General features: G+C 32.4%; 1 protein-coding gene across 1 annotated transcript in view; it reads right to left on the bottom strand.

The window, feature by feature from the left end:
• The window catches only part of LOC115891359 (fasciclin-1-like), a 330519-nt gene that overhangs the window by 101977 nt on the left and 209266 nt on the right, over positions 1 to 19276 (bottom strand). The window contains exons 5-6 of the mRNA XM_030911811.1: positions 8709 to 8896; positions 5747 to 5880 (exon numbers count right to left, since the gene is read on the bottom strand). Of these exons, the coding sequence (XP_030767671.1) occupies positions 5747 to 5880; positions 8709 to 8896 (322 nt within the window). The remainder of the gene's footprint in view (positions 1 to 5746; positions 5881 to 8708; positions 8897 to 19276) is intronic.

The raw sequence follows: 19276 nt of genomic DNA, 5'->3' as shown, positions 1-19276 counted from the left end.
TGAAGGATTTCCTTCAATATGAAGGATTTTACAGTCAAATTTCGGAGATTAAGAGGTTTAAGGATTTTTAAAAAGAACAAACTATGAAGGTTTCCATCAGTTTTGCACAATAAAAATTGTTAAAATATGTAGTTTAGTTATAGAGTATTTATTGTTTTTCCTACATCTATTTTTTCACTTTAACGATGTTTAATTAAGGATGCCTCAATTCAAAGCAATGTTGCAAAAAGTTAATAGATACATTTTTATATATTTCAACACATCTTATTACATAGAAACCATAACTGAACCAAAGTTCTTGACGTTGGAAAGAAGTAAATAGGTAAACGGAAAACATATCTAATAAGTCAGCTGATTATGGAGTCATGCATGATTAATTCTCAGTTCAAGCCAGTTCAAGTAGTCATTGTAAGCAATGAATGTTTTGAAACATACTTTATAATACTGCTATCGAGTCTCTATCACGACACTTTTGATATTATTTTTTTAATAAAAAGTTTTTTTAAACACATCGGGGTCCAAAAGTTACCACAAATAAGTTTTTAAAAATTTTCTCCTAATTATAAAATAGGTAAAATACACGAAATTTGGCGATTAGAAGATCTAGAATTTTTTTCTTTGTAAAAAATGCACATCACCATAACCATTCTATCTCACATTGGTCTTGGACTGTTTTTTTGGCGATATTTAAAAAAAACGTGATTATCTGCTGTTTATGTTTTTTTGTAATGCATCTTTAACTAATATCAGCCTTGAATACCTGTATAGCTTGGGCATCACTGAATATGACCGCAGAGCATCATATTATTTTACTAAAAGAGGTTAGTAAAATATAAAATGATATCATACTCTGTGGTCATATTCAGCGATGCCCAAGATATTTAAGGCTGATATTAATACTCAATACTTAATGCTCAATGCTCAATACTGTACAATGCCAAGACAATGTACAATCATTTGCCTTCGAATATCAAGTCATTTTCATTCCTTCCCGCATTTCGCAAAGCTCTGAAATCATACTTACTGGAGAGAGCCCTATATGCGGTAAACGACTTTTTTGTTGATGTTTAATCATGAACAATTTTGAATTTTAAAATTTTGATCATCATCACACACTGGTTAAAGGTCTAGTATTTAATATTTAATATTTTATAACTCTTGATTTTATGATATATAACATGATTTTATCCATTTACAGTTTTCCTTTTGTAAAATTTTCTAGATACGCCTGTGTTCTGCTATGTCCATATGTGTTTTATTTGTAATTTTATGACGTAATTTTTTTTTGAATTGATTTGTATTGTATGACATTTTTTTTATTATTTGTATATTTGTTTTTGTGCTTTTTTGTTTTGTGAATGCTTTGTCGATGAAGCTGTTTTGTTTTTTTTACAATAAAACGTTGTTTTTTTTATTAGTTCATCATGTTTAATGATTCGCCAGTCAACAAACAAATATTGAACCGCGGATTATTTCTTGAAAGAATTTAGTAATAAACCCACCACAAAGGATTAGATATTATTTATTAAACCGTTTTTTAAATCTTTGATGCCACCCTTGGAATGCAAGAAAATCTCAATTTTACGAAGTTTTTGAAATTACCTCGCTTTTTATGTTTGTTTTAAACTTATTCTGTTTTCATTTGAACATTATCTTCGATTTCTAATGAAGGTACTGATTCACGAAACTGACGATCATCAGAGGTAGATGTTAAAGATCAGAAGTGAACTGATTTATACAGGGCGTTTCAAAAAACATGTGCGATCTCTCGTAAGAGATCTCTTCACGAAGATTCTTCACGTAAATATAAGACCTATTTTTCATATCAACATGGGTTCCTATTATTGTCGGTGAAATGTGATAAACTGCTAACTTCATTTTTCATAATTTTAGAGGAGAGAAAAGAAACGGTACAAAAAAATATGTAAACATGTAGCAAATATATTCATGTGTTAATATGATATAGAGGTAACAAAAGTCTTTGTTGGGGAACAAATATTTCGTTAAAAAAATTACGTAAAAATTATGTATTAAAGGTATTATTTACTTAAAATCAAAAATGGAGTCAGCAGGTTATCACGTTTCACAGACGTTATGCTTTGTTTCGTACAGGAGGTTAAAGTCTTCATTTTTTTTTCGATTTATTATAATTTTCTTCCAAGTGCTTTTAGTGTTTCCAACGATATTTGGAGGTTAAAAGTTACTATGAGTGCTACATATTTTAATTACAGTTGGAGGTTGGAACCTTTGGTGTTAAACAGCAAAATAAAATACTAAATCACCACAATACACCAAAACACTTTTACTTTTACATGATGAAAACTTAGTTTTGTGGTGATTTTTAGTATTGTGGTGATTTAGTGTTTTATTTTGCTGTTTCCGACCCAGGTTCCAACCCCCAACTGTAATGTTGCTATTAGAATAATGGCATTAAAGCAAATTAATATTTAATTGCGTTTATCTCATCAAGGATGCCGAAATCGATAAAATATCAAGAGACAACTTTTAATCAGCTTTTAACGGTCTACACAATTTTGCTAACAAAACAAAAAGATACATTTGTATCCCTGGTGCATCCCTGGTGAATATGTCGACACTTTTTCAGCATTAAAATATGTCGCACTCATAGTAATCTTTACCCTCAAAATTTCAATCGAATCGCAAAAAGCACTTGGAAGAAAATCATAATAAATCTGAAAAAGATGAAGACTTAAAAAGATTAAGACCTCCTGTAGCTACGAAACAAAGCAGAATCGGACTTATCTTAATATAAAAAAATCAATCTTATTTTTACGTGCGAAATCTCCCCACGAGAGACGGCACATGTTTTTTGAAACACCCTGTACCAAGTACATTCAAAGAACATTACCAGCAAAGCCACAAAGGCTCTCATGATATGCAGAAGACTGGTGGGAAATAGGTGGGGCTGCGCCCCTAAAATTTTGCGCTGGATGTATACCATGGTAGTAAGACCCATGATTACATATGGAGCAGTTGCTTGGTATACAAAACTAGAGCAACCTACAGTAAGGCAAAACCTGTGCAAAGTACAGAGACTGGCATGTATCTAAATCAAAGATGCCATGAGAACATGTCCAACAGCAGCAATGGAGGTCATTTTAGATCTAACACCACTGCACATTGTCGTCGGTAGTTATGCCAATGCGACAATGATTAGAATGGTCATTGACGGAAACAGTACTGGGAGAATTTTTAGGTCAGGGGTTTGGAACACCCTCAAAAAGAAAATTCCACTTCTCCAACTCCCAGTGGATGACATACCAAGAATTTACAACTTTGAGAAACACCTCACTGTAGTATTGAGTAATAAAAAGGATTGGAAGAAAGAAACACTTGCTCAGCGTATAAAAGACCATACCATAATGTGGTATACTGATGCTTCCAAAACCAAAGCAGGGACAGGGATAGGAGTATTTGGACCGAAAACCAAATACTCCGAACCAATGGGCACCTACCTCAGTATCCTTCAGGCAGAAATCTACGCTATCGAAAGATGTGTACATATTATCTTAGATAGGAAATTCGGATCCTATCTTAGATAGGAAATTGCCATCCTATCCGATAGTCATGCAGCACTAAATGCGATCAACTCAGTAACCATCAATTCGAAGTTGGTCAAAGAATGCCTTGAGAAGCTCAACAAGTTGGGCAAAGAAAATAAAGTCCTCCTATTCTGGGTGCCTGCTCACGAAGGGATAGAAGGCAATGAAATAGCAAATGATCTAGCTAGGAAAGGAGCGAACACTCCACTAACTGGACTAGAACCGTTCTGTTTTCCAAGCGGAAACCAACTGAAAGCGGAATTGAAGAATCTGGAAGACTCCAACCGCAACTTGGAATGGGTGTCCTCCAACGGTCTAAGACACTCGAAAAAGTTCCTCAGAACCTACGACCCAGAAAAATCAAAGGTTTTCCTTGATTTAAGTAAAAACAATCTTCGGATTGTCACGGGGTTTCTAACAGGACACTGTCTCCTCAACGAATACCTCAGTAGGCTGAAGCTGAGAAACAACGGCGAATGCAGATTCTGTGGGGAATATGGGGAAACACCAGAACACCTCATCACGGAGTGCGCCGAGACGACGACCATTCGTGCCATGAACTTTGGTACGGCTTATGTCAAGAATGGAGAGCTAGCCTCTGTGGAGCCGTCTCAGATACTGGCTTTTGTTAAAGCCTTGAGACTGTATGATGAGTTATAACTCGTTATAACTCAAGAAAGGGGAACACACAATAGATCTGTAAGGTCGCGGTGACTAACTCCCCTCCTAAACATTCTACAAGTACATTTAAATGCAAACGTGTTTGGTTTGGTTTACTCAAAGAGGCAGGAACGCGAAAGACAGAGCAAGGAGACACCGTGCTACGTAACTGATAAGTTTTTAGATGAACGTTTTGATTATGGAGATTATTTCGATTAACGTGTGTCCCGATTAAAAAGGTTGCATGGTATTCACTAGGGTTCAGAACCGGGACTCGAAATTGTTAATTCCCGGTTCTTTCGGTACTTTCGGGACTCGGCAATAATAATTAAATCATATTTTTTGTTACGTGCGAAAGACTTTTGATACATTCTAGCGGTCGAAATCAAACTCTTCTAAAAAATAAGTAGTGATGCTATCTCTTACTGTTCTTACTTCTAAAGTCATTTTGAAGTTTCCATAATGTTTACTAGCAAGTATTATTGAAGTTTAAATAGGTTATTTTATTATTTAGTATAATATTACCAAAGTTTTTTTTCAAATTTAGTTAAGTTGGTTTCGAGGTTGGTTGATGTTGTTTGATGTAATTTTTAAGCTACCTATGTGTTTTCTTTTTTTTTTCGCTTGTGTTCATTATTTCTGTTCATGTTTACTTTCTAATGACTTAATAATTTAATATTATTTTCATTCGAAACTCAATTTTTTATCGGTTTTACTTTTGAGAACCATCCCTTGCTTGCTAATTGGCGAACTCCACAATCATTGAACGAAAATATTTTAGTACAGTTCCGGAAACTCTAATTAATACTACCAATTAGGATTCACATCTTTATGGCCATCACAGAACCGGGCCTCGGTAACAATAATTAAAAAAAATATTTTTTGTTACGTGAGAAATGAAGTCCTTTGATACTTTCTAGCGGTCGAAATCAAACTCTTCTGATGATGCTATTTCTTATTGTTCTTGCTTCTTTTCTCTTTTTAAGTTCCTATAATATTAATTATTTTATGTTTTAATAGATATTTGCATTTTTAATTCAATATTTTCGGGCTTTTGTATCAAATTCATTTAATTTGGTTTATGTTCTTTGATGCGACATTTAAGTTACCTATACTTTTTTCTTTACTTGTGTTTATGTTAATTTTTTCATGACTGATTACTTAATAATTTGCTATTATTTTCATTAAAAATCTCAATTTTTTATTCATTTTACTTGGAAAACCCATCTCTTGCTTTCTGACTGATGAACTGCACTACCATTGAACAAAAATTAGTCAGTACCGAAAGTACCGAAAAAACGGGAAATCCCGGTTCTTAAAAGGTGCGGTACCGAAATTCCCGGTTCCGGAAACCCTACTATTCAGAATCTGAAGAATTTCTAAATATAATTTTATTACTGGAATTCTAAGATTTTAAAAAAGTCGCATTAAAAAGAAAATAAATAAAGTTATAGCGCTTCTTTATAAACCTTAATAAAATTTCATAATCTCAAACCACCATCTATTTCTTCTAGTTTACTTACCTTAATCTGTGCGAGCCTTGAATAAGAGATTCGTAATTTTCCAAAAACTCCCACGCGCTCGGATTATAGATCGAATTGCTGGCTGCTAAAGAAGACCTCGTCGGAATCAGCACTTCGTCAATTTTATGCATGATCTGCAAAATGGAAACGAGGATCTGCATTAGAATTTTTATTAAAATACGCGCATAAACCGAAGTGTTGTCGAGGAGGATCGAGGCGGTGCACTCGGCTTAAACAAACTCATAACGTTAATTGTGTTTATTTTATATTACGAAATAATTTGATTAAAAGCAAACTTCGGTGGATGAAGGGTGAATTAGTAAAGTGTGGCTATATTAATAGTTCGTATATAGAAAGGTAAGAGAGAAAGTAACGTTTGAATTCCACAATAACGGTTGAAAATTAGAACTGTGTAAACAAGCTGATATTTAACAGCACGTTAATTGTGTATGAGAATTAATTAATAGTTTCGTTTGCACTTCATTATAATAAATATGTATAAGAAAATGTAGAACAAATTTCACTATGCGCATTTTCAATATATCGAAAATTCCTTCTGTTATATTCACTCTCTCACGCAGTTCAATTCAAAAAATATATATTATCGCATATTTTTTACGCAACTTTTTGAAAATTAGTACTGTGTGAGTCAATGACAGAGTTCATTATTTTATTTTTTTTCAAAATTTAGTTTCTCTAGAAAATTAAAAAATTATATCAGAGTTATACAGACTGTAACAAAAATGTGTGACGGACATAATATTTTAGTAGTAGTAGTATTGATAGTATTACCGTATTTGCGTAAAACTGAATAGTTTTTTTTGTTATAATTTAATTAAAAAAATTGTGTCTGCACTATGTGAGCATATTTGAAGTGAAACTTTTTCTGACTTGCGTCTGTCTGTTTCCGTCTGCCCGATTATTTTGTCTATTTAAAGGTATCGGTTCGAAACGTCGACGGCTCATCCTGGAGCCCGTTCCCAATCAAATTTTGACGTTTCTTACGTCAAAACTAACTGTCACAGTGACACGTGTCATACATGGTAAAGTTGGCCTTGGTCCAGTCTATCGACATACCAAATTTCATTTAAATCGGAAAAAAATTTCGCCATCGATGATGGGATTTCATAGTGCACGAGATACATTGTCATTATGATCGCTCTGTGGAAAAAAACAGAGGCGATTTTACTGAGCCGCAAGAGAAAAGTTGACCATATAAAGTTTAATTTTAAGGATATAATAATAAATCCAGTAAAGCAAGTGAACTATTTTGGATTCCACATAGACCGTGCACTCACGATGAGGTGTGTTTAAAATCACAACGAACTGCTAAAGCATTGTCCGCGATTCTGCCAAACGTTCGAGGCCCAACACCAGTAATGAGAAGAGTGTTGGCATATGCGTGCCAGAATATTATTATGTATGGAGTACCTGTGTGGAATGAAGCAATCAATATGCACGTAAATAAAAAAAGACTTGAGGGTGCACAGAGAATCATGGCTTGAGGGTCTGCTCAGCGTATCGGACAACTTCAACTGAAGCAGGCTTGGTGATATCGGGTCTAGTGCCGCTGCATCTTCTCTCAAGAGAAAGAGGACGACTCTTTCTCAAGGGTGAACTACAAACCAGGGCAAGCCGAGAGATGGAAGACCGCTCAGGAAGATGGATATATAAGCTCATCCCAAATATAAATATGTGGATTAAAAGAAAGCATGGAGAGGTAAACTTCTATTTTAGTGGTCTTCTATATTGAGTGGTCACGGAAATTTTGGGAGTTACCTGTGTAAAATTGAAAAGAGGGAAGCCGCGGCATGCCGATACTGTGCTGAACCCAATGATACTCCAGAACACACAATGTTTGCCTGTCCAAGATGAGACAAGGAAAGATGTGAGGCACGCATGACGATTGGTGGCAACATCTCCGCAGACACCTTCTTAAAATCGGTAACAGAAAGAAGAGAAAATTTTGAAGCAATCTCAAAACTGGCCTAAAATATACTAGAGGCAAAATACAGCAAAAAGCAGGGATAATCAAACAAAAAGAACAGTCCGGCGTCTACTCGAGGAGATGCGTCCAGCGAGTCCAGGTAGACGTGGCAGGACCGAGAGGGTGATGTTTAGTGGGTAGTGTCCTCCCGTCAGCTTAAGGAGAGATTGAGTCCCACACTCCGTACGTAAAGGTATTTTATACCTAAAGAAAAAAAATGTTCGTCTGAGGACTTCATTCGCGTACCTCTATCCACTTGCCGAGTTTAGTTCCAATCGACACATAATTAAGAGAAAAATCCTGATAATTTCGTCCATTTAAAGGCATCGGTTCGAAACGTCGGGGGCGTCATCCTGTAGACGTCGCGTCTCTCACATAGCCTACCCGCCAAATTTGGTGGCGATCGGACGACATCAACTTTTGATGTTTCTTACGTCAAATCTAACTGTAACGGTGACATGTGTCGTACACGGTAAAGTTGGCCTTGGTCCAATTTATCGGCATACCAAATTTCATGTAAATAGGACGATTTTTTTATTTGATCATTGATGATGGGGTTTCGTAGTGCACGAAACGTCGTCAAAATATCATGAAAAGATCTACATTCCGAGATTTAGCCCCCTAGCTCACATAAGACCAGAGTTACGATGCTCCAAAATCGTTACCATTTCACGTCACCCTAGCTCGTGTGTCGCGGCCTTAAATTTTTATTCCCATCGCGCGTAACGAAATTTCACTTCAAAAAATATTATTTATATGAGAAGTTACTTTTTTCTTTTCGTTTGTAATTTAATTAATGTGTTCTATCATAATAATTAACAAAAATAAAATAATGTAAATCTTTACAAAATTATAAGATTTCTTTGTTTTTTATGTTGTACTGTTAATTACGCCAGTTAAATAGACCACACTGATTTTGGTTTATCTAATAATAATATCAACATTAAGAAAATTAATATTAAATTTTATTCTCACCTGCTGCATCCCTCCTTTCTTTCCTATCACGTTTGACTGCCCTATTAGCAATTTTGCATTATTGATATAGATTTCGTTTTGAAATCTGCCCTGGCTGTGTGTTATCCATAATGGAGGACTTCCGCTCAGTCGTGACGGCATGTACGTGTACGATCCACTTAGTTGTTCTGTCTTCTTGGGTACGTTAACTGAAAAATTAAAAATCAACAGGTTAATATTCTCATTGAAAGAAATAGTAAATTATTTGATTACCATTTTTCTAGATAATAAACAAGAAGACCTTATTGAGCAGAGGAAAATTATTTTTAATTCAGGAATCTAATAATTTCCGAGTAATCGAAAAAAGTTTAACATAGTTAAAACTATTTAAACCTCAAACAATGAGAAAAACAATTGTAAAGTATTTGTGAACAGCTATTTAAATATGCCACCTTTAATTAAAATTATTTTTAATCTGCATTCTTTTGCTACTTGCCTAGAATACCTAACTTGACTAATTGACTTGATAATTTGTTTCAGTAGCGTACATGTAATTAAATTTTTGCTATTAAATAATTATGTTAGCTTATAAGGAGCGATGCACAATGATTGAAGTTAAAAATCAAAAATCAACAGGTTAATATTCTCATTGAAAGAAATAGTAAATTATTTGATTACCATTTTTCTAGATAATAAACAAGAAGACCTTATTGAGCAGAGGAAAACTATTTTTAATTCAGGAATCTAATAATTTCCGAGTAATCGAAAAAAGTTTAACATAGTTAAAACTATTTAAACCTCAAACAATGAGAAAAACAATTGTAAAGTATTTGTGAACAGCTATTTAAATATGCCACCTTTAATTAAAATTATTTTTAATCTGCATTCTTTTGCTACTTGCCTAGAATACCTAACTTGACTAATTGACTTGATAATTTGTTTCAGTAGCGTACATGTAATTAAATTTTTGCTATTAAATAATTATGTTAGCTTATAAGGAGCGATGCACAATGATTGAAGTTAAATGATGAACATTTTCCTGTATAATTGTTTAAAAATTATAAAAACTTTTCACTATTAATTTTCAACGTATGATATAATCATGCTGGGCACGTAAAATAACAATTGTAAAAGACTGCTCAGCTATTATTCACCGTTGTGTCATTATTATTTGTGAAATATGAGTTTAAGGGTGTGTCTAAGATCAGTTCATATTGTCTAGAAAATTTTAAGTACGGTTATATTATTGATTGAGTGAGTTTCGATTTTTTCGGCATTTATTAATTTTTTTAACTCTCCATCAGTTACGATCCTTTTAATTCCAATTTATTTGTTCATTTTGATTAAATCTTTGAGGCATTTTTGTAATAAAAGATTAAATTTTGTTTTACAGCAACATATTTTAATTTTGACGTTGATGAATGTCCGTCAATAAAATTATAACCACAAATCAAATGACAATGACAATTACTAAAGAGAATATGCAGTAATTTACGAAATGCCGTAATGATGTCACCAATCTCTTTCATCTGGTTGGCAAGTGATTGAGAGAGTTCGACAATATTACGTGACATTGAATGATGGCTGAACATTCCATATTTTGCAGGTTTATGTTGCCTACCTTAATATGCGTTATATTATCAAATCTTTATCAAAGATATACAGCGTGGTCCAAAGTGTATACGGGAAACTTCGCCATCATATTCGCCAGGTAAAAATGATTTAAAATGTTCGTATGAATTTATGTCCTAAAATGCTTCGTTTTTGGAAATTCAAATAGGTAGGGGTTTTATTTTTATTTCAAATTTTTACAAATAATTTAACTAACGTCGATATTTGGATGAAAATTGGTGTTTGGATGTTTTTTGACATGAGAAATTTTATTACGATGTCAATATGACTGCTTCAAAATAAAACACCAATTCACCAAAATAGAGGAAAATATTTTACTTTTAAACACAGGACACAGTTTTAATCATCTGCTGATGATGCCAATATGGTTAGCGAAACGCACGTTTTTTACTCAGTAGAGTTTACAGGTATGGACGAGTAGTTGTTACTCTTCAAAAAACATGTAGGTGGTGCCCACTATAACTAGGACTCATATTGATATCAAAATGTCAAAAAATATTTTAATGCTACATATTTTAATGCTAAAAAAAGTGTGGACAGGAAAGTGTGGACAGGTTCACCAGGGACGTGCATATGGGTTATCATTGGAATATTTTTCTAAAAATACATATGTGCCACCGACTTTTTTCCCCTTATTAGCAAAAATGTGTAGGCAATCTAATGCCGATTAGATATAAATTATTATTGTTGTATCTTGATATTTTGTCCATTTCGATCTCCTCGATGAGATAAACGCAATTTTATTAAACACAATTAACAAAATTAAAATAAAAATAAAATTAATAAATTATTTATTTAATGTAATTGATTACTAAAATTTATAACACTGATGTATAGTACTACCTACAAATTCCCATAAAATATAATGGCATTTAAGATAATTACAAAAGGTTTATTTTTTAAAACTTTTAACATCCTTTAACTTTCAAATTATGCATTTCTGCGCCCATGTTTATAGGAACTTTTTATATATTTGATGAGGAATCAATAAGGTACTTATTTAATATTTTGACAGTTAATGACATTAACATTTTTAAAGGTTGCTATTAGAATTGGGAGATGGCAAATTAATTAAATTGCGTTTACCTCATCAAGGAGACCGAAATCGACAAAATATGAAGAGACAACTTTTAATTAGTATTTAACGGCCTACACATTTTTTCGAACAAAAGAAAAAAAGTAGGTGGCACAGATATTTTTTTAGAAAAATATTACATCATATCCCATATGCACATCCCTGATGAATATGTCGAGACTTTTTTAGCATTAAAATATTTCGCACTGATAGTAACTTTTAACCTCAAAATTTCGCTAAACTAAAAGCACTTGGGAGAAAATTATAATAAATCGGAAAAAGATGAAGATTTTAACCCCCTGTAGCTACGAAACAAAGCAAACTCCGACCTATGTTAATATAAAAAATATATCTTATTTTTACGAGAGGAATCTCCCCACGAGAGATGTCACATGTTTTTTAAAACACCCTGTATGTATGTACCTTACTATTTCAAATTTGTGATGCCGGTAGAGCTTTCTAAAAATTAATAATATTCAAGCTTCCAGTGTAATTTAAAATATGCTGAATATTTTTTTAAGTTTTGGTTAAATATAGCAATTTAATGCAACCGAGGCGAGGTGTCAAAGTAAATCAATGTTACAAAGAAACTGAATTTGATGAGGGTCATGATAACAAAATTTATTAAAATCCACTTATATCCAGATAAGAACATTACATTCCTCTTAACATAATATAACTTATTGAAAAAAATAATATATATTTTTTCAAACTCAATAAAATAAAAATAACTTATAGTTAATAATTTAATATTAATATAATGTATATTCATTGCAAAAATTACAGCCGCATTCCTAGAAAACCGTTTCAAATTTAAGTAATAGAACTAGACACTCACGACGTCCGTACAAACGCTGCACCCTATTTTACATACAAAAGGGTTTTTGAAATTGCTCCGAGGCAATTATAAATCTAGTTATGTTAAATTAGGTTTAAAAGCAATTTAATGCACTTATACACGCCATTTTGTTATACTAACAAAACGTAATGACTTCGTGCCACTCATGCCCCGCACAGAAGCTTAGCCGGAGAATTTATTCGGAAGTTAATCACATATTCCGTGCTAAGCGAGGCCATTTGCATAAAAACAAATGAGTCTCAGTATGTAAAGTACAAACAATGTGGAAAGATTAAAGATTTGACTTTTCTCGACAAGGATAAAGTGTGGAAAAGTCTCAGCAAGAATTGCTCTCTTTCGAAATCGAAGAAAATTGAGATTGAACGGGGAGGAAAATAAGAAAAAAATCGACAAAAAATGTTTTACATAAAAAAAGTGCAAGTTGTCCCATTTTGGTTGAAATCATGCGGTATCTCCATTATTAGTAAAGATGGATGCGGTTTGCACAAACCGGTTCCACTTTTTTGTCAAACGGAGGATGCTGTAAACAAAATTTTCGTAGCCCTCTTCGTTTCTGAGCTACAGGGTCTTTTCGAATATTTTGCAATTTGGGTCAGCCCCCGTATCTCCGTTATTGTGAAAAGTATCGAGAAAGTGAAAACCGATTCTTGTAGAAATATTTATGTAGAATACAGTGGTGCAGTCTGTTATTTTACTAAAAATATATTTTTAAAAATATGAACTAAAGTTATGTATTTTTAAATGGAACACTGTATATATTTATAAATCATATGATCCGTCTTGCTATGAGCTTTTCAAAAATAAAAAATATTACTCTATATTTATTTTCACAATCTACAGCAATATTTAAAAAATTTCGTTCGGTACTGAAATATTTTAATTTTAAACGTTACAGTTTAAAACGTTACATTTTTAACATAACAGTTACCACTGAATACCTGAGTATATTTTTCTTCTTTTTTTATAACGGGATTTATTATAACTGGATAGGTTTGCAAATATCTAAAAGCTTGCCTGATAGCATTTTCCAGGTCTTTGATATTGTTGTAGTTGCCACGATATATTTCATATTTCAAAAATCCCTAAATACAGACATCGAGAACGGACAAATCCGGGGATTAAGGAGGCCATCGTATAGGTTCATTTGTCCCAATTCATTGATTTGGGAAGTAGGCATTTAACAAATTCTAATATTTGATGTTGTGAGGGGGAGCAATAGAGCTCTCCCCCACAACTGAAAGTATTTCACGTAAATTAGTTAAAGGAAAAACTAAAAGTTCCGGGGAGCTTTCAAATTTACAAATAGCGGAGAGAGTTAAGTTTCTCTGATATATAAGGAATTTATTAGTGGCTCCCAAAATAAAACAAAAGACAGAGAGCATTATATTTTAATAATTCTTTAGTTTCTTTTATAATCAACGATGGCCTACTAATAAAAATTATCTTTTAATGAAAATTTTTAAATATTGCAATAAATATTAAAAATAAATATAGGGTGATATATATTTTTGAGGTTGCAAGCCAAATCATTTTCTCAACAGTTTTCACCTTCTACAGTTTCACCAAACCAAACCAAACCTTTCACAATAAGAGAGATACGGGAGGTTTCCCAAAGTGCAAAATTTTCAAAAATACCCTGTAGCTCAAAAACAAAGAGGATTATGAAAATTTTGTTTGCAGCATCTTCCGTTTGACAAAAAAGAGGTACAGGTTTGTGCAAACCGCACTCTTTTATCTTCACTAATAACGGGGATACCGTATGATTTCAACTACAATGCGACACCCTGTACTTTTTGGATGTAACTAAAAAGTCTTAAAAATAAACAATTCTTAACCATAATCCCAAAAAATGCAGATTGCAGATCTCCTGTCAACTTTCTTTATTTTTTATTTATTCATTATTTTCCTAGTGACGTCACAGGTGGTATGCGCGAACTGAACGAAATTGGAGCCGCTATCGATCATACCTTGTATTCTTTGTACCATGTCCTGTACCAAAGAAAATTGATATGATTCTATTAGTTGACGTCTGTAGTATACGTTCACCAATTAATAGAATACTTAGGTGCTCCTGACTTATCTAGTCTGGACTTTTTTATGGGGATATGTTAAATACAGCGTTTACAAAACTATGAGAGAAATGGTTGTGGCTGCTTTTCGAAGGAGAACTCCACATATGCCTTTTAACATAAAAAGTTTTTTTTTTTAAATAGAAACATTGTTTGCATTGCCTTATATCAGCTTTTTGAGCATTTGATTTCATCTAGATAATTTTTGTAACATTATTATACGTTTATATCTAGTTTTAATTATGTAATAATTAAAATTTGTTTTAAACGTGTATCTTTTTATTACTGTTGAATATTCTTACTCTACATCCTTTGGTTTTTGTTAAATTAACAAAGGGTGTATCACAGCCCCCTAGATTGTATAAAATAATAAAGATCTACTGACACAAAATCATAAAAATCAAAATATTTAGGAAAATCTTTGTCTAAGGGGTAACTTTAAAATATTTTGAAGATATATGGATTCTGCATTGAACACCGGAATCATATACTGAGTATACAGGGTAAATTACAATTTAGCTTAGCTGCTGCAGAAATTTATTCTTCATCTTCACAAAATGTCAAATGATGCTTCTATTTGTAGTTAAATCTCGAAAACTGCACGAACGTTAATTAAAAAACAAACGGATTTAAAGTCAGCCTTTAGAGAACCAGTGGGGCGTTTTGCTATACACGATTTTTTACCTGTCAATTTTCGAGAAAACTTGAATTTTTTAGCAGGATATTCGGTAAAATGTGTCGGCAAAATACGTCTATCTCGAATACTGCATTGTAAAGTTCCATTTACATACAAATTTGAAGGAACGAAAACAAAAAAGCCAAAGATTTTCAGACAATTTATATTCAAACGCATTTTCATGTAAAATTTTGTTAAATATTTAGGTTCGACCGGATTTAGTTTTAAAATGAATGAAAAAGAATTAAAAATGATTCCAAAAATGAAAAATGAAATTCGTATATGAGAGCCTGATATTTCTTAAAAGCGTCTGGGTATTTAACCAGTGAAACAAAAAACTAAAGAAGTTGAAAAGTCACATTTACTATTTTTCTTTGTTAATTTCCAATTTGATTTGGAACCAATTTGGTTCAATTTGGAAATTCTAACAATTTTCCATATTTTCAAAGCAGTTTGATGTTAACAAGTACTTCGTAAAATAACGCTGTCAAACTCGTTGTAGAATGTAGAATGAGTGGAAGGGGGGATAATCACTGCGACCTTAAAGATCTATTGTGTCCCCATTTTTTTGTTGCTCATCATGCAGTCTATAACTCATCACACATGGGGATATTCCTATTATAGGGGGAACAGGGTATTTCCCCTCCTCCTCTGACAACGGATGTTTATCCTCCGAGGAGTGGGGATCTACCTCCTACGAGGATATACTTTCACGTTTCGGGTTTAGCCCACAGTCGAAAAGTTTGAGTACTGACTGAGGTATCCATGAGGTGGAAGCTGGAGGATCTGTCTCCATTTTCTCCACCTCTTTAACTTGGTCTTTCAATAGACCTCATACCGGTGATGAATCTATAATAGAAGATATATCCCTCTTTTTCTATTGCCTCCTTGGTTTTGAGGAAAATTCCTATTGTGAGGACCTGGTTAAACTCGTGCCCATTTTTATAAGGAACGTAAGAGGTTAAATGATGTATAATTAAGAAACGAATCAGAAAAAACAACTTCTCTGTGCTTATTAATTTGGTTACCATATAAAATGAGTGGGAGGGGTCTACTGTGTCCCCCTTTCTTGAGCCATAACTCATCAAAAGCCAGTATCTGGGACGGTTTAACAGAGGGTAGTTCTCTTTCTTCAATATCAGTCGTACCAAAGTTTATCAAGTACCATGTCATACTAATGTATTGTTAAATTCACCGCAGTGTTTAGGATTAAGAATGTTTAATTGCTTACCAACTGAATGTAAATTAAGTAAGAATATAAATGTTTTTAGAAATAAGTTGAAATTTTTTTTATTAGAAAAAGTATATTACAACATAAATGAATTCTTTATGGAAAATGTTAATAAATTGTTAAAATCGCATGAAGAAAAAAGAAAGATATTGTTTGTATCAGTATTTTTTCGTTTTCACATAGATGCGTACGTAAAAGGTTTATTATTGTATTTGTTTTGACTATTCTATCACAATTTTATATTGTAACTTAGAAATAAAGTTTATTATTAAAGTTTATTAGGGCACGAATGGTTATCATCTCGGCGCACTCAGCGATGAGGTGTTCTGCTATTTTCCACTGAATCTGAATTGGCTGTTTGGTTTGGTTTGGTTGGCTTCTTTAGCTTCAATCTACTGAGGTGTTCATCGAGGAGACACTTTCCTGTTAAAAATTGACAATAAATTGTGACAATCCGAAAATTGTTCTTAAGTAAGAGGAAATCAATGAAAATCTGTGATTTTTTTTGGTCGTAAGTCGTCAGAAACTCCTTCGAGTATCTTAGACAATTGCAGGAAACCCCTTTCCGGTTATGGATGGGGTCTTCCAAGTTCTTGAGTTCTGCTTTTAGTTGGTTTCCATTTGGGAAGCAGAACGGTTCTGGTCCAATTAGTGGAATTTTTGCTCCTTTTCTAGCTAGATTATTTACTTTCTCATTACCTTCTATCCCTCCTTTGAGCTGGCACCCTTGGTGATCATAATCACAAATATTTTTTAAGAATCGTGTTCCACAATAATAAAAATATCGGTAAAACATAGATGCTCTATAGAGTAAAACAACAGTTACTATAGTAGTAAAACAACAGTTAACATTCCGTTGTTAAACACGATGTCGATAAAATACTTTCTAAAGGAGCTGTTAAACTCGTTAGAGAGTTTAAGTTTTTTTTATAAGATTAACAATTTGAACCAGAAAAACCAGCCTTTTTGCGCTGGTTATTTTTGCGATTTGGTGACAATTATGACATATATTTTCAAGAACTGTGTTTCATAAGAATAATAATTTCAGGCAAAGCAGAAGCGAAACAGAAAACCATCACCAAGGTAAGAAACTGAACACAACATTTTAGGCTGTATTCCGTTGTAAAAGCAAATCTTATGAAAATAAAACCAATTCTAAATCAGCAATAATGCTGCAGTAGTTATAGAATGTTACTGACTAAACACTTTTATATTATTCTAGTAAACTTTGTGAATGTTTATACGTAATATTAATACATAAATAAATTTATTTATTTACATTGTATTTATTATATATTGAAACTCCGAATATTACTGATATTGAATAAACCATTAAGGCACCATAAAGGCACTAGCATTAATTTTTAAAAAAAGTCAATTTTGTTCAAACAAACATTCTTGAAACAAAAAAATAGATATTTTATTATGTTACAAATTCCAAAAAATAAGTAGAAACATATTACTTTTCTGCAATCCAAGAAATACTTCAAAATATTATTTAAAACCTTCATAAAGAATTGGCGTATTGTGTGCATATAATAAAATTAGATTTTATCCAATATATATTTTTTTAGAAATTTTTGAAAAGACTGCGACGTTTTAGTGAGAGAATTTCAGAAAATATATCGACAAAATACGTTTACCTCGCATACCGCATGTAAAGTTACATTTACATACGAATGCGGGATAAAGATAGAAAACAAAAAAGGAAGAAATAAAAAAATCCCAAATTCTACTTTCAACTGCAATGTTTTAAAATATTTATGAAAGGCTTAGAAGGCTTAAAACAGAAAGGATAATTTTACTCTTATCAAATGGGAGTATTAAGTTTAATTAAAAATTCAGCATAATTCAAAATTAACTTTGAGATGTCTTGTGAAAAATATACTATCACAAAATTATCAAACGGAATATCACATATGGGCAAAAAATGTTTTTAATATTTTTTAATGATACTGAATGCTTTTTCGCAATTCATTTCCCACATAAATGCTGTCGTATAAAGGTATGCAATTTTATGTAAAGGAAAATGGAGAAATATTCTCGAATGCATCGTTGAAAACATACAATCACACGCAAAAGCGGTAACTCGAAAACAGAAAGAAAGAGAGCCAAAAAATTACTAACATCTATTTTCAAACGCTTTTTTCAGGTGCAACCTTGCTAAATATTTACGAAATACTTGTGAAACCGTGCAGGGCATATATTTTTACTTTTATCAAAAGGCCACTAAGTTTAAATAACATTTTAAATGGAAAATTATGTACATATTTTGAAGCCTGATATTGGTAGCATTCTGCAGTTCAATTTTAAGGTAGCATTCTGCAGTTCAACTGCAGTCTAGTCTAGCGCCGTGATGTATCCTAGAAATATAATTTGATTTTTATATAAAACCACTACTAAATAGTATTCTCTCGAAATATGCGGAATTTATTGTGGTATATTTTATCAATCATTTCTTAGTTGTATCAAATACTTTTTCTTTAATTCTCTTACTATGAAATTTACCTTTTTAAGCACTAAAGAGTTATTAATAAATATTAATAAATAGTAATAATCAATGTTTTTTTATTTTTATTTTCTGGTAATTTTTTTTCAACATACATACGAACTCCAAATCCCATTCAAATCTGATAACTGAATAAATGAATAACGGTTCCAATCATCTTAACAAATGTGTTTATTTTTTTAATGTTTGATGCCCTTTAACGGACAAACGAAGTACTTTTGCATAGAGATAAATTGTGTCCAATAAACTTATTTTGATTCCAAAACTACGTAGTAGCTCTACATCCACGGAATATTGGGACACCCTGTATATTTTTCAATTTATAGCGTATATCCTCTTCTTTTTATAGCGTTTATCCTTCGGCTAACAAATATTGATAGATAAGTAACTTTATCAAAAAGTATAGATTTGGTACCATCACTTTTGAAATCTTATCTAATCTGAAAAATCAATTAGATATTTGATTTGTTTTCAATATTCAAGAAACAGCGATTCAAGATTAGCAGAAACACATTCCCTATTTTGTTTTACAAGAACT

Source organism: Sitophilus oryzae, unplaced genomic scaffold (assembly GCF_002938485.1).
Source record: "Sitophilus oryzae breed Bouriz unplaced genomic scaffold, Soryzae_2.0 scaffold_1179_pilon_pilon, whole genome shotgun sequence".
Lineage (NCBI taxonomy): Eukaryota > Metazoa > Arthropoda > Insecta > Coleoptera > Curculionidae > Sitophilus > Sitophilus oryzae.
This window is presented reverse-complemented; position numbering and strand designations above follow the sequence as displayed.